Below are 18,445 nucleotides of genomic sequence, written 5' to 3'. Positions count from 1 at the left end.
CTCGGAGTCAGAACTGTGGTCCAACATTCCCATCCTACACCTGATGGCTCATTTCCTGACTGGGGGCAGCATTTCTTGGGTTTGCACAGATCCCCTTCACGCAGCGCTCTGGCACACCGAGTGTTGAGAACTGCTGCAGGAAACCTGGGGTAGCATTTTAAGAAACTGGGATCAGCCAGAAAGATTTGAATCTAAATCTGCTTTTTCCAGACGTTGGAAAAGAACTAAATGCTCCAGTTGCAACTGCAAACATTATTCTTCAGGATCCTCTTTTACAGGCAGACAGCTCCCTTGGGTGCCACAAATCTTGCCGCCCATTTTAGCAGAAAGTCGAGCCTGCGCTCCCAGCATGTCCGACAGCGAGCGAGGAGCCCTTCAGCTGCTCTCACTCCGGCTGCCACCTTCAAACTACGATCCCGGGGCTCCTGGCCCAGCCCCACCCCGAATAGGCACAGCAGCCCCCCGACTGAGCACAGAGCGGGCCGGACCGGCAGCTCCGCGGGGGTCGGCCCCAGAACTGGGTTGGTCTCGGTCCCGTTGTGACGCGCCCGGGGTCTCCGAGCATCTTGAGGGGCCGGGAGGGCGGCGACATGGCGCTGAGGGCGGATGGCGGGGCGGGGAACCCGGCCCTGCGCCTGCCTCTGCTGCTGGCCTGGCTGACGGCGGCCTTGATGAACGGCAGAAGCGCGAAGGCGGCGGAGGTCCCGGCCGGGAGCGCCGAGCAGGGTGAGGCGACCCCGGCCGGTACGGGCGCCTTTGGCGGGGTCCCTCCGGGCCGAACCCTCTTACTCTGGCGTAGGGGCCCTTCCCTGAAAGAAGCGGGCGCTGGCCTCACCTCAGCCCGGCCGGCTCGTCACCCCTTATGGCTTCTCCCTGGTGAAGGAGAGAGAAGTGTCCCGCCCGGCTTCCCTCTGGAGACAGGGAGTGCTTGGCCGGGGTGCGGGGAGACGACCAGGTTTCGTGTGGAGGGCCCTGGCTCAGAGTCGTGTTTTCTGAGCAAGGCTTAATCACTGCCAGGATGTAACGATCTCTCCTCGGTGTCATATGCAGGCAGTGGGAAGGTGTCGGAGTGGATTCAGAGCTTTATTAAGCTGTGCAGCATCACGGGGGCCCTCCCGAAGAGGGAGACTGGGGAAAGGGGGAAAGCTCCGGATCAAAGCTCCAGATCTTCTTGTCACTCTTGCAAGCCAAAAATGTGGGCTAAAGCGAGTCGGGTATGTGCAAACCACCTTGGTCTGCCATCGAGCAGCAAACAGCACAGATTCAAAGCCCAAATGCAAAACTCAAAGGCAACGGGGAGATTTCCAGCCTGGGAAAACCCTGCATCCCCTTAGCTGCCCTTTGTGTTGTCCCTTTGGGGATGGAGCTCTGCTGCTCTTCCTCCCCTCTGCGATTTGTCCTTCAGCCCGTAAGTACTAAAGCCACAATCCTTGGCAAGACTGAGATACTCAACTCGGGAGTGAGTTCCCCTGGGGTTAATTGGACTTCTGTGGGGTTTTAAAATGTTTATCTGCATTATATGCTGTGATGTGGCCTGTCATTAAAATGCTGTATAGCAGCAAAGATTTCTGTTCTACATAGGTTTTACAAGGCTTCCAAACGTACAGAGGAATACAGACTGCCTTTGCTGTGCTGGTACTAATTGCAACCCCCTGACAGGAATTTAAATGCAGTTCCTTAGCACATTCTTATCTCAGCATGTGTGGGATTTACATATATAACTCCTATTAATGCTAATGGAAGCTATATACATAATTCTTTTCACATAGGGCTGACACTATATTTTTATCTGAACCTGATGCAACTGGGACCAGTCATCTTATATAAGTAGAAAGAACTGAAGTTTCTTACTGGGAGCTCTCTTAACATTTTGGCTCATTTAAAATGTAGGGAGGAAATGCAAGTAAAGGAAGCAACACAAACCTTTGGATTGTGATATTGCCCTGGAAGGTTTGTAACAGTCATATAAAAAGTGCTGCGTGTTCCACTGGATGACCATGATCCTCTTTCCCTTAGGAAGTTTCTTTTTTTTTTTTAATTTCATTACATCAGAAATCAGGATTGGGGATTCCCAATTAACTCAGTAGTTTAGAACCAACCAGCTTTTAATGTTTAGGTGTGTTTAAAGGTTTACTTGGAATATGCTACTTAGAAAATAGGGGTTTTTTTTATTTAGAGCTATAGGACAATTCATCTTTATGTATCTCTAACAAAAGAGCCATGTTGTGTGTTGTGGTGCTCTTGTAGCCAGAAGCACCTGAAAGGGTATGATGGTTGGTATCTTTACCTGTAATTAGGAGGAGTTTGCTTTCACTGGTTAGCAAAGTTCCTCCACCTTATATTAGTAATATGTGAAGTTTTGTGTCTTGTTTCTAAAGCTTTTTCTTCTTTGTGTCTGGATGGGAAACGGTAGTTTTCTCCTTTCAGATGTGATGACACCCTGCTGTGTCTACGCTCAGCTTGTCACCTCAAAACTGAATGCAGTAATTCCTACTTTTAGGGAAAAGTATGGGGACTTACTGTAAGCTGATACAAATTGTCAGAAATCTACTGAGTTGAGAATTTGCATCATCTGAAGCTGTCCTAGCCCTCCCTCCCCTTCATTTTTGCGTGTGTACATTTATTCTGCGTGAGCAAACAAGCACATATCGCGTGGTACCAAGTTGAAAACAGGTATTTACTTTAACAAGGCTGTATTTAGACTGTTGGGAGGATCCCTAAGGTCTCCTCCTCCTTTCTGCTGTGCTGTAGGAATTGCCATTAGACAAAGCTGTTCAATGACTGCCCCGTTAATGTCACAGAAGCTCAGGGAAACACGATAGGATGTCCACAGTGGGGACCATTATATAAAGAAGTTGTTATTTTTCAAGGCATCTTACAGACAGAGTTTGAGGGTGCACCAGCTGTTTTAAAAGTTGTCTCTGTTTTCATAGGATTTTAGTCTTATCATTTTTTCCTTTATGTTTTGGCTAACGTTGGATTTTTTTATCATTCAACTGGATAGTTAAGGAGTATTGTGCATTGAAGCCTGTTCTGACGAGCACAGCTTATATGCTGAAGTAAATGTCAAAACCATAGAGACAGTTAGAGATAACAGAAGAATAACATTTTGATGGCTCATTTATAATGTTTGGAAAAAGAGTTCAGTATCTGTGTGTCATTATGGAGACTGCACCTTGCTGCTGTATTGTAAATCCCTTACAGTGGAGGAAGAAAGGTTTTATATTTGTGTATCACTGACTCTGAGAGAAATGGATCTGTTCCTTTCAACCTGAGAAATTTAAAGTTTTGGATGGTGTGTGAAAAATGTAAATGTTACTCAGAGATTTAGTAGCAAGAAGTGATACATAAACTTGCATTGCTGCACAGATATAACATTTTGTAAACATAAATCTTGAATATAAAAAACTGAGAGACAGTGAAAGCAAACTTTACATTGGTAAGTATTTGTTATCAGAAAAAAAAATAACCTTGAGTAGGCAGCACTGGCAGTGTACTTGTAAAAGACTTGTAAAAACAGTCATAGTGCCTTTTTCTTTTGCATTTGGAAGAACTGGAAAGACCTGATATTTATTTAATGAATAATTTCCAAAGGACCAATCACTAAGTTTCTCTATGGAACAGTATCCTAATCAACAAACATTCAAATTGCATGCTATTAGGAATAAAATATATAATCCAGATTTGAATCCCAGATGGAGATGAGAACCTTTTGCTTTTGTACATTCTGTGAAACCCATTTTGTAACCTCATAGTACCGTTCAAAATGGAAGGACTCCAATCACAGTGATTAAAACCACAGTACCTAATTAAAATACTGTACCTGCTTGACTCATCTTTGTGCTGGCTGTCTAAACCTGACCTTGAAGTGTGATGGAGAAAAAATCACGTGGGAAGGCGTAGTTAGCCAGAAGTAACAAGGAAATGAGTAAACTGGATATTGTTTAATGAAAATTTTTCTTAACTCTTTTCAGGAAAGACCTATAATTTGCATAGACCCTGGACAATGCACTTCTCTGAGTATTCAGTAGGCTAATGCAACAGACTTAAATGTTTATATGAAAATGCATTTTTTCCTTTTGGAGAATCATCTATAAGGTTTAAACAAACATGCTATTCACACTATATTTTATGATAATTTTTTCTTAAATGTCTTGTTTTTCTGGCCTAGTTTGTGAAAGCAATAATGTTGGCAAATTTCTCATTTCAACTAAAAAGCAGTAAAGATTTCAAGGATAGAGATTCCTGGGCATTCCTACAGCCTTCAATGTATTAGAAATGTAACTTCAGACTTTGTGTTCAGGTCTGAATGCCAATGTGTCCATGGAGCTACAATTTGGAGCATGCACAGTTACATGTGGTAAGTAGCAAAGCAGATGAATAACACATATTGTCATTTTTTTTGGAAAAAAAAAGAAAAAAAGTGCTAACTGTAGCAATTTAGCAGTTGTAATTTGCTTACCCTTATTCACCTCTCATTGATTTCAATTGCCAATAACTATAATTAACAAAAACAATCCGGCTGATTGTCATTAGGAGTTTAGGTCAGATCTGTTGTTTTATTAATTTCACAGCCTGCAAGCTCCTATTCTAAACCAGTTCCCTGGGTTTATTGGCACATGAGCTGCCTTCCCCAAAGTAACAATTTTCGCTATTTGTGAACATCTGTGAGATGTTCAGAAGATGAAAGATCTTCTGATGCTTCTCACAGATGTCTTCCCACATACAATATTGCCAAAAAATTGCTTGCCTGCAGTAGCCTGTTCTCTATTCCACATTTATACAATTTATAAATTGTGCAATGCAGAGGAGAGGTATCATTCTGGAGCAGGAAGGGAGAGAGGAAAAATGAGATGAGCCTTAAGAAGAAACCCCTGTGTTTAGGGTAGAGATAGAACTGCTGTGAGCTGGTAATTATTTTCCTAAGGAAGTAGTCTTGAATTAGAAACACTATTAATTTATTTCTGAACAAATTCAGCTTCTCATAAGACAACAGAAAAAAAAAAGATGAGTTTTTGCCTGCATCAACCTGATGTTTTCTGGAATATCCCTTTTCAAATTTTTCAGTCACTTTTTCATATTTCCAATGACAGAATTTCCTTGATTCCCTCCTATTTCCAATCTTAGGACATTATGGTTTTAGGAAATGCCTTTTGCTTTTGCATACTTTAATATTCTTCTTTCTTAGCTCTTTAATTTCAAATTTGCTTTTACATTCTGTATACTGTCATATATGTATTCCCGTACTCTTAATAACCTCACCCACTCTTAGTATTCAAAACATCTTTTAAATACTAAGAAACTGCTCCTGAAGTCCCACCATTCTAGCAGATGTCTCAATTGTTCTATATTTTCAGGGATTTTCCCTAAATTTTGTCTCAGTTTTATCTTTAGCTCCTCAGAGTTAATGTTGTGGGTTAACCCTGGCTGACAGCCAGGTGCCTACCGTGCTGCTCTGTCACTCCACCCTTCAGTGGGACAGGGGGACAAAATAAGATGCAAAACTCGTGAGCTGAGATAGAAATAGCTTAATAAAGAAAAGCAAAGGCTGCATGAAGAAGCAGAGGAAACAAGCGAAAAAATTTCTTCTCTGCTTCCCATCAGCAGGTGATGTTTAGCCACTTCCTGGGAAGGAAGTAGGGCACCAGTCTGCATAGTGGTTGCTTCAGGAGACAAATGCCTTAATAACATATGCCTCCCCCTCCTCCTCCTTTCTCTCAGCTTTTATTGCTGAGTACAAAGTCTTATGCTATGTAATATCCATTTGGTCAGTTTGGGTCAGCTGTCCTGGCTGTGTCCCCTCCCAGCTTCTTGTCCACCCTCATCATCGTAGTGGCCCTTGGGGAGCTGTGAAGAGGCAGCCTTGGTGCTGTGGGAGTAGTGCTCAGCAGCAGCCAAAATATTGGTGTCTTATCAACACCATTCCAGCTACAAATACACATCACAGCACCGTGAGGATAGTTAATTCCATCTCAGCCAGACCCAGTACAAAATGCTTAACCCCCTTTATACTGAAAGCTGTGTAGTCTTACAGAAGAATCAGGAAGGGGAAGCTCCAACCAAAAAAAAAGCATCGCCTCATATCTGAAGTTTAGATCCTGTTTATAGCCTTCCTTTTAGTCTAGGCTGTTTTGTCTAGTCATGGCATGTTTGTCTGTTCAAAGTCTGAAAAGTGGCTTCTTGGTTCTTCCAGTAAAGTTGTAAACTCTTTGTCTCCTCCAGGTTTGTTCTTATTCTCTGGAATCATCTATCTAGTCCTTTATATTTCTTGTTTTCTGAACTATCTGAATTTTCTTTATTTTTTCCCAGTCATGATGTGTATTGCTAAGTTATTTATGGATGATCCTTCTTCACCCATCTCCCTCCACGGGTCTATTAATTTGCATGTCTCTAGGGTGAATTTCATTTGGATAATTTATACTGAATTGTGGACGTTTTTCCATTCGGTTAACTTGTGTCACTCGTTAAGGCTGCTTTTGTTAGAGCATGTCGGTAGAATAATTTCATCAGCATTGGCAGCTACTAAGGAGAGATGGGTAAAGAAAACATGGGAGTGAAAGAAAAACCTGTCTAAAAGAAAGAAGCAGAGGAGTAGCAAAGAATTTGCAGATCCACTGTAAAAGAGCTTTTTTCACAAACCCTTTGAATATGATATACTTCCCAAATTTCAATATTCCTATAGATAGGACATGGTGAGATTTTTCCAGATGGATGTGACTAGAGCTAGCCTAGTGCCCAGATTTTATCAAGCCAGCTTTTTCATGAGTTTCCTGTCCTTTTTGTTAGCTAAAAAAAAAACCCTAGATGGCACTTAAAAAAGAGGAATGCCTTTAATAAAAGTGTCGGTTCACTGCCGTTTACACTTCTCTCTGCATCTATGAGATGAGACATTCTCTGGAGTGGAGAACAATCATCATTTCGTGTCATTTTCAGTAAGTGGTGTTGTCTCCCTCTGTCATTTGAAGTATTGTTTCACAAGTTACATGACACCTCTGAAAAATTCTGAAATCCACTGGTTTGTATAATACACATTTAAGGAAGGCAGATGCATGATAAATGCCATATTCCAACCAATTCATTATTCTACTGAAAGTGGGGTTTAACTCTCCTCTTTCTCTGCCTATTAGTAAACAAAGTGCTTCTGGAAAAATGGCAAAACCTTCAGTGTTTACTGGGCCTAAATATATTATTCCTGCCTCCCCCACAAGCTATGTCATTCCAGTGAACTGTGTACACACTCTCTGGCAAAAACAATTACAGCACTTGTTTTCAATTTTATTAGTAATTGTTAAAATGTCGATGTTCCTATTGAAATCCTGATAATGAGAGTGAACATTTTTTTTGCTTCCTTGAACATTATATGAGAATTTTCCTTAACTTTACATGTTTGACATAGATTACCTCTTTGTCTTCAGTATGACACTCCATGTTGCAGGTGGTTAACACTTGGATTTACTTTTTGTCGAGAGAAACCCTACCTTACTAACCACCAGCCTCCATGCTCTGAGAGGCCTAATTTTGGAGCCTGGTGGTGGTAATACCATGTCACTCACTGTTGGTCACTCTCCTAACGTCAGGTTCCCCAGAAGCTTTTTAGTGCCTTCAGTTTCTTTGGACCCTGGTGGGAGTTGAAGACACTCAGTCACAAGACTGAAGGCAGATTGAGTTGGCAGTCTCTTTGTGCCATCTGATTTGAGCATTTCAAGGCCAGGAGCCTGAATGCCTTGATGTTTAAAGTGAATTAACTGTTTTGCAGAATATATATTACTTTCATTTCAAATCCTTTTTCTGTAAGAATAGCTCTGAATTTATTTTGATTCTTTTTCCTGACACATGATGATTCTAAGAATCTGGCTCCCTACAGTGCAGAGTCTGACAGAAGTTGGTGTTGTCTTGAAATCTTAGACACCAACATGGGATGGCTTTAGCAGCCACTCTTGAGATCTGTTTTGCCTTCTATTTGATAGATGAATCGTATTAACATCCAGGATAAAGGAAGAACAAAAAACAAGAGTATGAAGGGAATGAAGAAATGCAAAGTGAAAGACTTTTTTTTTCCTCCCCCAAAGGGATTGGCTTTCGAGAAGTCCTGTTAACCAGTGGATGCCCTGGGTCTGAAGCAAAATGTATTTTTCGTGTGGAGGAATGCCGAGGGCCAGTAGACTGTGGATGTAAGTGGAACACTGTAATGCAGTAATCTAGAGCAAATAAGTTGGCCCAAAGGAAATATCCTGGTTCTCAGTGAGTCTGGTGGAAGGGGAATGGATTGCATTCTACTCTCCAGTTACCCTGTTAAGCAATCCACTAATGTTTCAGATCTCTTTTCTGTACTGTGCCTTTGATTTCAAGTCCCTGTGAAATGCCATTTTTCTGCTGTGTGCTTCATTCCAGACATTAGACCAAGCAAAAAGTCTTTGAAGTAATTTTAAGGGAAAGGATAATTTTCAAGTAACGTTCTGTGGTTTGAAGAATTATGAACTTTATGATCTATACAGAGATGTTTCATCTAGTTGGTGATGTACCTATTAAAACTTCCTCCTACAGGGGGAATACCAATTCCTGAGGGCCATGACTGCATGAAGATGCTTTGTATTTCTATACCTCCTGAAAATCGATTTAAATATGTTTGGAAGATGTTCGCTTCAAGGAAGGTAAGTAAAGGAACCCCACTTTGTGCAAAAAAATTGCATACTGCATGCATTTGCCACATACTCCATCTGAATTGTACAGACTTCTGGACAGATTATTTCCTTTGCTGTCATAATACAAATAAGCCCTGATTTTTCACTGGCAAGTTAGTATTGAAGGGGTTTGCATGACTTTGTTCCTTTATGCAGCTTCAGTTTGCTATTTATGTGAGGGAAACAATAATTGTAGAGAGAATGTTTACTGCTTTTTTTCAGAAAAACTTGGCACAGTGGCTGGTGGGTATGTCAACAAGTCACAACCACATTGCCCTTTCCAGTTGCTCCAGTATGAAATGCTGAAGAGATGGGAGAAATTTTACCAGGGGCCAAGAGATCCTCAAGGGCTGAAAGTTTTTGGAATAGAATAAGCACTTTTGTGTGCTTGATGTCTTTGCAGACCTGCTTGAAAAAAAACACATAACTTTTTTTTTTTCTTTTTGTCTTTTATATCTGGCTAGGCATCACACATCCTTCCCCATGATTCAGCTGTTATGGAAGTTTGCAGAGATACCCATTCAGTTGCTTTCCAGTGTGAAACTCAAGAAAATGGAACTATCATTGCCTCTGTAAAATACAAAATCTGCGCGAGAACTGGTAAGCTCATAGAGATGCTTATGGTCTTCTAGTGGTATGGTCTTGTCTCTTTTATGTAGTATTCAATCTTCACAACATCACCTGTAGTATATGGGCAGGAGCTTGTTCCCTGTGGTAAATAATGACTGTCATGAAATGCAGGCCAGTAAAAGAGGAATGACACATAAAAATGACAGAACGGGAATGAAGCGGTTCCTTGTGGTAGGAATAAGTATTTTCTTTATGCTCTGTGAAGAACAAAGCAAAAATAAGGAGGTTTTCCTAGAACCTGATTAGTTTTTTACTGCACTCATGCTGGTTAGCTGACTTCTTTTTCTCCCATTAAGCCACATAGCACCAGCAGCATCAGTTCTTCAGTTAAATCTCCTTTCCCTTTCAGTGCTGAAGCAGGAAAACAACCTCTTGATGTTTTTCATTTAGAAGCCATCTGGAATTTTCTTATACACATGGATTTAGCAAAGTTTAGCATTAAAAAGAATACATCATTACACAGGTTTCCCAGTACTATTTTTGTCACCTCCTCTGCTAGTGGAATTTTTGATGACTTCATCAGGAATGGTAGCAGTGTGCTGATTTTATCAAACTATGAGTACCCATGCGGAAGCTCCATCTTTCTTAATCAGAGAAAGGGTGAAAATGCCTTGCTCATCAAAACTTGAAGTTTTTCCTGAAGGAAGGTGGATTCAGGTCTTATGCAAAATTGTGGCAGACTAGAAAGAAGTCCTTGGAGAAACCCCTCCCCATGTTTCTCCCCTAGGTAAAAATGGCCTGGGAGTCCTCTGTCTTGAGTAAAACAGACAATTTCCTTTATCTCTACTGAGGTCCTTTCTGCCATTGTATGGTAACATGAAATTTGTTTATTCATTTTCTAAATCCATCTGGCAGTCAGAAAACATCCAAATGTGGTGGGGTTTTTTTTCCTCTTTTTTTTTTTCTTTCCACCCCTCCTCCCCTCCCTTCTTCCACTACTCTGAGTCTACATTCCATTAGCTACAGAGGATTAGCAAAGCACATAATCTGTTTTAGGATTAAGCATGCAAATGGTCCCATTGATGTGAGTTGTCATCATCATCATCATCAATACTCACACACTTGTGTTTAAATTGTGGCTGAGTAGTTTTGGTGAAAAGTGGTCAGATGCCCAACAGACATACCCACTGAGAACTTTTTACAAGAATAGAGCTTTACTGGTTCAGAAGATATTTATGGCTATGAAGAAATCTGAGAAAGACAAGCTCTAAGTTTTATTAAGTAGCTTAAAAGGAATGAGTTGTTCTTGAAAGGGACAACATTTCTCTCCGTGGTACAATGCTGCCTTTCTCAGTTTCTCATTAAAAGCCTTTTTGAAATGAGGTTTGGGAATTTGAGGCTTAAGTTTATCATCCGTGTCAAGTGAGATGGTTTCTCTACCTACTCCATAAAATCTTTCTGTTGAGCCAACATCTTTGCCATTTATCTATCTGGTCTCCAATCTACAATGTGAAGAAGGGCAGAACTACAAAATCAGTATCAGAAATAGGACAAAAATCTCATGTTTCAGAGCTCAGTCTACAGAACTGAAGTGTGTTTCCTTCCAGCATCCAAAACTGGCCCTGGAGATTTCCAGTCAGGGCAAGCTGGGCGGCCTCCACCCAGGTGGGTTGGTCAGAACCATCTGGGCAGCCCTGGCTGCTTGTCACAGAGGCCACCTTGCAGCCCTGAACTGGGGTGCAACAGGCTAAGCTATCTGTGGGGAGAGGATATCATACAGATTTTTGGAGGCTGTGTTTATTATTTGAATCGTCAGGAAGGGCAATTCAGTTTCAGTCAGGAAGAGAGCAAATCCTCTGTATTACCTCCTAAATTCCTTTTTTTTTAATTTTTTTTTTAAACTAAGGAGATTCTGACCTCTTCACCTCACTCAAGTCAATGCATTTAAGTTTGTCTATTTTGTCTTTCTCATCTCCTAGATCAGTGCTTTCACTATTGCACAGAAATACATTTCTTCATGCCAGAGTTGCAGGAGAGGGCAGAAGAAATGTAAATGTGTTTGCTCTGTGGCTGGCCTTTCTTGGCACTTTCCTCGAGAGAAAGCCTTAGGTCATCAACGGAGCTAAAAGTTACCAAGGTGGCTGGTAGGGAGCGAATGTGTTTGCTTTGGTGTCATCCTTCCTCCTCCCTCCAGTGCTCTGGTATTTTCCCCACATAAACATCAGTGGCCAGATTCAGCAGCACCATCTGCAAGCCTGGCCCCAAAGCCACCACTTGAAAATACATAACCTGACAGGTTCTGAGGCGTATGAGGTGGAAGGAAAGGAAGACATGTTGCAAAAACATGTCATAAGGTAAAACCTTACATGAATTTGTGTGTATTTGGCGTGATTCTTATGAATTAATTTTCAGTGTGTGCATGGAATTCTTCCGTGTGTTACCAGTGATCACAGCACTTCTCAGTGACCTTTTGATGAACAGTCTTAATGGTCTTTTTGCATAAGTGAGTGATCTTCAGTAATTTGATGTGTCCTTTTGTTTGCAGAACTGTTCAGACTTATGGGTTCTTTTAGTCTTCTATAGCAAGAGAAATATAACAGAGGAAAAAAAAATCTTCACTAAAAATTACTGGGATCTCTGCAAGTGAAATCCCATCTTTTAATAACTGACACTTCTAGATGTCCTTCATACTGAACCACTACCCTGAAATGCACTGAAGAGTGTTGTTTCACACTCCTGCATGTTGTGGTGTTTGGTGTTTTGTGAAGACTTTGGAGCTGGAAGGCAATTTGCTCATAGTTACTAATAATAATCCTGTGAGAAGAGAGGACTCTGCAAGGGAGGAATTCACAAGCAGAGAATGATCCTCATTAGGATGCTATGTGAAGGGTGTCAGCCTACTGCAACCCCAGCTGAGCTTCAAGCTCCACACTTCTCATGAGCAAGAGAATTGGGGTGTGTGTCTAGTGGCACTTCTGTGGAGAAGATGGAGGTAATAGCATTCCTGTGTCACAGAGGCCATTCCAGCCCCCACGTCTCAAGTTCAGTTGAAAATGGTTTGAGAACAGCCTTGAGGAAAAGGACCTGGGGATGTTGGTTGATGAGAGGCTCCACATGAGCTGGGAATGTGTGCTTGCAGCCCAGAAAGCAAACTGTATCCTGGGCTGCATCAAAAGAAATGTGGACAGCAGATCAAGGGAGGTGATTTGCACCCTCAGCTCCGCCCTCATGAGACCCGACCTGGAGTACTGGGTCCAGTTCTGGGATCCCAAACAAAAGGACATGAAGCTGTTGGAGTGAGTCCAGAGGAGGGCTACAAAGATGATCCAATGGATGGAGCACCTCTCCTACTAGGACAGGCTGAGAGAGTTGGGGTTGTTCAGTCTGGAGAAGAGAAGGCTATGGGGAGACCTTATAGTGGCCTTCCAGTACCTGAAGGGTGCCTACAAGAAAGCTAGAGAGGACCTTCTTGTAAGGGCATGTAATAATAGGGCAAACAGTAACGGGTTTAAACTAGAAGAGGGTAAATTTATGTCAGACATTAGGAGGAAATTCTTTACTGTGAGGGTGGTGAGACACTAGAACAGGTTGTGCAGGGAAGCTGTAGCTGCCCCCTCCTTGGAAGTGTTCAAGGCCAAATCAGATGAGGCTTTGAGCAACCTGGGCTAGTGGGAGGTGTCCCTGCCCTTGACAGGGGGGTTGGAACTGGATCTTTAAGATCCCTTCCAACCCAAACTATTCTACAGTTCTGCAATTTCCTGTTGATGACTTCAGTGCCATCCTTGAGAGAGAAAAATCACACCTCTGTAACCAGCTACTGTACAAACATGTAATCCTCATGGTCATGTTTTCCTTGTGTCTGCACAGAAATGAAATGGGGAATCTCAGTACCTAAGATTAACATCCTCGAACTTTTCTGTGTGTATGTAATCCTCTTCTCTAGCTAGCATATATCCATCCATTTTTAATACACAGAGAAAAGCTTATAGGTAATCTAGAAGGGAAAAAAAAATGCTAAGCATCAATATTTTACTAAGGGGGTGAAAACAGCCTGTGGAGGCAACATCTCATTCTCTGAGAAATGCCAAACTAATACATACTTTCTGGATTTGAAAACTGGTGGAAAGAACTCTTGTTGGCTCTTGGGCCATATGAAATCTTGAGCATCTGCTTGTATCATAGAATCATAGATCATGCCAAGTTGGAAGGGACCCATCAGGATCATCAGGCCCAACTGCTGTCCCTGTGTAGGGCTCACCCAGGATCACACCATGTGCCTGAGAGCATCTTGCTTCTTGAACTCAGGCAGGCTTAGTGCTGTGACCATTTCCCTGAGCAGCTTGTTCCATTGCTCACCTGCCTTTTCCTGAAAAGCCTTTTCCTGATATCTAATCTAAACCTCCCCAAATTCCAGCTTCCTACCATTTCCCTGAGTTCTGTCTTTGGTCACAGGAGAGAAGAAATTAGTGCCAGTCCTGTCTTTTCCCCTTGTGGGGAAGCTTTGTAGTGCAGTGAGGGTCACCCCTCAGCCTCCTTTTCTCCAAACTGAACAATCCCAGTGACCTCAGCCACTCCTCATAACTCATCCCTTCCAGACCCTTCACCATCCTTGTTGCTCTCCTTTGGACACTCCACAACAGCGTGCTGTCTTTTCTATACTTCTATGTACTGTGTGCCCAAAACTGCACACAGGACTCAAGGTGAGGTTGTACCAGTACAGAGCAGAGTGGGACAATCCCCTCCCTTGACTGGATGGTGACTCTGTGCTTGATGCACCCCAGGACACAGTTGCCCTCCTGGCTGCCAGGGCACACTGCTAGCTCACGTTCAGTTTGACACCAACCAGGACCCCTGGGTCCCTCTCCACCATGCTGCTCTCCAGGCACTCCTTCCCTAGTCTCTACTTGCCACCAGGGTTGCCCCATCCTAGGTGAAAATTCAGCACTTTGTTAAACTTCATGCAGCTGGTGATTTCCCATCTCTCCAACCTGTCAAGGTCTCTCTGCAGGGCCTGCCTGCCCTCGAGGGAGTTGACCACTCCTTCCAATTTTCTGTCATCTACAAACATGCTTAAAATTCCTTCCAGTCCTGCATCCAAGTCATTGATGAAGATGTTGAAGAGGACTGGGCCAAGGATGGAGCCCTGTGGGACCCCACTAGTGACTGGTTGCCCCATTCACTGTCATTCTGTGCTTGACCTGTGAGCCAGTTGCTCACCCATCACGTAGCACAGTTTTCCAGCTGTATGCTGGACATTTTGTCCAGGAGCATGCTATGAGAGACAGTATCCAAAGCTTTCCTGAAGTCCAGAAATATTACATCCACTGGCTTCCCTTGATCAATGAGGTGAGTTGTAGATGGAGTACAGCCAACACTGTGGTCCAGGAGGAATTCCATCTCAATGAAAATCCCAGCAGAAGAGGAGGATGAAGAGGAACAGTGCTGCTGGCAGGAGCAGTGGGTTACCTTTGGGCAGAAATAGTGCTAAAAAAGCAGGGGTTCCACTTTTTTGATGGTTTTTTTTTGCAGTCTTGTGAACCTCTCTCTTATTGAAGAGCTGACTGATCAGAGTGCAGAAACAGAATTTGTATGGTTGATATTTTCAGGAGGGAAATGCAGTGCTTGGACCACTTATGTTGGGAAGGGCTTCCATGAGTCATGATCAGCACACTCTAGGGTTTCTGCCAGGGGGCTGGCCTCAAATCAGAGAGCCCTGGTGGAAACTAAATAATAAATTTGAGTGTTCCTTCTTTTTCTTCCTTCATGTCTTGCTCAGGCTCACAGAAAAAAATGGATCTTCATAGTTTAGATCCAACATTCCTAAAATTTAACTGCAGTATCCCACCCTTGCATTTTATTTAGGTTCATTCATTTTTTAATTAATGGGAATATAAATAATCAACAGATAAAGTGAGAATGCCAAGTTTTTGATACAGTTGGATGCAAACTGTTTTAAACTATGAGATATGGTATCAATATCTCTTTTGCTTGTAGACCCTAGAAAATTTCCAGTGGAGTGCACACAATTTTTGGAATATTTGTGAAGTGTGATTGTGGAATATATATGATATATATGATAGTGCTGTTTTTGTCATTCTTTATCGTGAAGTAGTTCACAGACCTGTAGTGGGCTGTAAACTTTGCAAGTCATTGAACTAGACTTTGTGTGTTTTAACAAAAAATTGCTTTTCCTACTTTTAGTAAGATGAGTAGGTTTTTTACAACTTTGTAAAGGCATGTTCTGGCTGGGGCAAAATTCTCACTGACTAATTGGGAGTGTTATCTGGATTTCAGGAGTGCCATCAGGGGCTTAAAAGTACACTTGATGTCAATCAGACTTTGCTCATTATAAATCAGTTTATTGGGAAGCTGCTTTTCTCTGTTTCCTCCTTGCATTTTACGTACATGTGTTTACTTGGAAGGCACTCCATCTGTTTTTCCAGGTTGTTTCTTGGGCAGTTCTTGCTCTTGACTAAAGGAAAAGAATTTGGGTAGGTTAACAGTCAAAATAGAAATTGCTTTTCTCTTCTGCAGGCTCCTGTTGCAGCCTGAAGACAGAGGTATTATTAGAGCTCTAAATTTGAATCTTGCCAAGGAAAAAATACAATATATTAATGAAACTTCAAAATAAAAGGTAATTTTCATTAACCTCCATGCCCCACAACTGCATGTAATTCTAAAAAGACATAGTCTAGTCAGTGAAGTGAATTAGTCTAAAAGCAGTTAGCTCTACACTGTGTGGAAACCACAGTATTCAGACTTACTACCTGTAATATTCTCAGCCAGGTCACCATTCTTACCTGTGCTGTACCTTGCAGAAAGATCAGGACAATCCTATAGATAAACTGTGGATTCAGAATATCAAAAGGAAAATTGTGTGATGCAGGAGAATGAAACTCAAATGATGTGATGGAAGAGTTGCTTAGATACTACAGTGATGACAGAGGCACAGGACCTTATATAGAAGCAGAAGCTAAATAGAAATAGAAGTGGTTTTCTTGTAGTCATTCACACAGAATTCCCACCAGTGTGAACATGAATTTTGCATACCAGTCAGCAGTGAGATAGCACCTTGTAGTTTTAGAAACTATGTGAGGGAAAATGAAAGAGAAATTAGGGTTGGCTTGTGTAAAACTGTCAAAGCTGGAGGGATCTGGGAAGATGTTCATTGATTTGGCTGAATGTGGCTGAACAAATAAGGTCAATTAAATTTCAATACAAGATGACTGGGCTTGATTTCCAGGTGTTTCTTTATACAATGTCAAAAAAGAGATGGGGGAACTTGGTTAGCCATCTTCAGCATGTTCCAGTCCTCCTGGGTTGTTTGTTAGAGTCATCTCCTAACTGGTACATCTGGTCTTACAGGAACAGCTTAAGTAATGGCAGGGCCCTCAGTTTCCTCAGGTGAACCTTCCACAGTTGAACAGGGTGCAATGTTACAAAATACTTTAAATCCTTGCTGCGTTTTTCACTTCTTAGCTTCATGCAGCTGCTCCTCTCTGTGTTTCTGGTCCAGACAGAACAGCTTGCCATGCACAGTGGTTATTTGCTTTAAATAAAAGCTTTGCAGACCTAGATAGAGACAGGAAACTGAAAAGCAGCACTTAAGACCTTGAATCTGTTCTTTTGTTAGCATATTCTCTCTTGGCTTCATTATTGCCATTGTATTGCAGCAATTATCACTGTCAGAATTCTTCTGTAGGACCCTGGTACCTTAGTGCCTCAGCTCTGGGTGATGGAGCACCTGGTACCAGGCACAGAACAAAGAAGGCAGCCTGCCTTGAGTGGCTGACAGCCCGTGGTACTTCTTCTGTCTATCCTTCACATATCTAATGTGGATATGTCTTGAAATATTACTTCAAAACATTTTCTAAAGGAAAAAATAGTGTTAGTCATTCTTAACATGCATCAAATAGATACTTTTCCCACTTTTAAACTTTTCCCTTTAGGAATTGCGGTGGTTTGTGTTCCATGGCTACATGACTTGTTCCACTCCACATGCCTTGATCCCCCTTCCTTTTGCACCTTCCTTGGTTACCTATGCCATTGCAGAGAAAGTATAAAATGCTACTCTTCTAACCTTTGCTGCTACAATGAAGGCCTGAAGCTTGTGAAAAATGTCAGACAGTAAATAATCATTCCTGGCTCCTTTTCAGTCCTGTCCTTCAGATTAACTGCCTGATTCATTTGCAAATTTGAGTGTAATAATAACCATGTATTTCTTTTCTTCAGAAACACAAAGAGAAAAATTAAGGAGAACAGAAGCAGAACAATCAAATAGAACAAAGATAGATGCAACTCTGGTCGTGCTGTTCATAACTGGAGTCATTGTGATTGTTGGTTTGATCTTTGCCACGATCTTTCTCATTGTTCGCTTCTGGTAGGTGGGCAGCATACAAAGTGATTTATGTCTTATTTGATCAAAACATGGTATTACCAATAACAAACATGAGCTGGGGTGAACTTTTAAAGTTTCTCTGTAGTTTAATACTAGTATGGCTAGTAGAGAAGCCAGGAGCAAGCATCTGGAGATTGGAAAGAAGTATTTTGCAGAGCAGTTATAACGATTGTGGATGGGAGGGGAATGATTCAGAGGAATTTGTGTAAACCTACTTAAAGGTATGTTTTTGTTTAATTCTTTTTTTCATTTCAGGGCTGTTGGAAAATCTGTTTGGGAATCAAAATTTAGGCAGGACAGCCAATACAGGAAGCTGTCCAACAAAGGTTCACTGCCTAACGTGGAATAAACAGCCCTCCTCAGGGTCCACCATTGGTCTTTTGAAGAACTGGTGTCTGCATTTACAGTGTTCTGACTGTCTACATTAGCCTTGACACAAGAATTGCAAGAACCCTCATTCATAGGGGATGAAGTACAGAAATCATTCCAGGACTTGCATAACAGAATTACAAAAGAAAAAAATAAATTATATGCATAAAAATACAATTAAAAAAAAGATCAAAATATGTTTGAAATACTGGTTTTAAGATTTACTCTTTACATTTCTTTCACTGTCTTGGGTTACTGATCTTTAAGTTAAATGCATAAAAACACTTCTGTTTTAAGACGGACATAATTCCCCAGGTAGCTTAATGATCTGAGCACTTCTGAACTGGAGAGCCAAAGCCAATTTTGTGAGGATGTTGAAAATTATATATTTAACATGTCTTAATTTTCATATAATCATAGGATTGTT

The 18,445-nt window shown here is 41.6% G+C and overlaps 1 protein-coding gene across 1 annotated transcript; it reads left to right on the top strand.

Moving 5' to 3' along the window:
- Positions 1-508: 508 nt before the first annotated feature.
- SPACA1 (sperm acrosome associated 1) lies at positions 509-18,213 on the top strand. Its single transcript, XM_071741364.1, has 7 exons — positions 509-726; positions 4,304-4,360; positions 8,070-8,171; positions 8,545-8,651; positions 9,146-9,281; positions 17,484-17,631; positions 17,905-18,213. The coding sequence occupies exons 1-7, from the start codon at positions 591-593 to the stop codon at positions 17,996-17,998; spliced, it is 780 nt and encodes a 259-aa protein (XP_071597465.1). The 5' UTR covers positions 509-590; the 3' UTR covers positions 17,999-18,213.
- The last annotated feature ends 232 nt before the right edge of the window (positions 18,214-18,445 follow it).

Source organism: Heliangelus exortis, chromosome 3 (genome assembly GCF_036169615.1).
Source record: "Heliangelus exortis chromosome 3, bHelExo1.hap1, whole genome shotgun sequence".
Classification (NCBI taxonomy): domain Eukaryota; kingdom Metazoa; phylum Chordata; class Aves; order Apodiformes; family Trochilidae; genus Heliangelus; species Heliangelus exortis.
The sequence above is the reverse complement of the archived record's forward strand: the minus strand, read 5'-3'. Positions and strand labels throughout refer to the sequence as shown.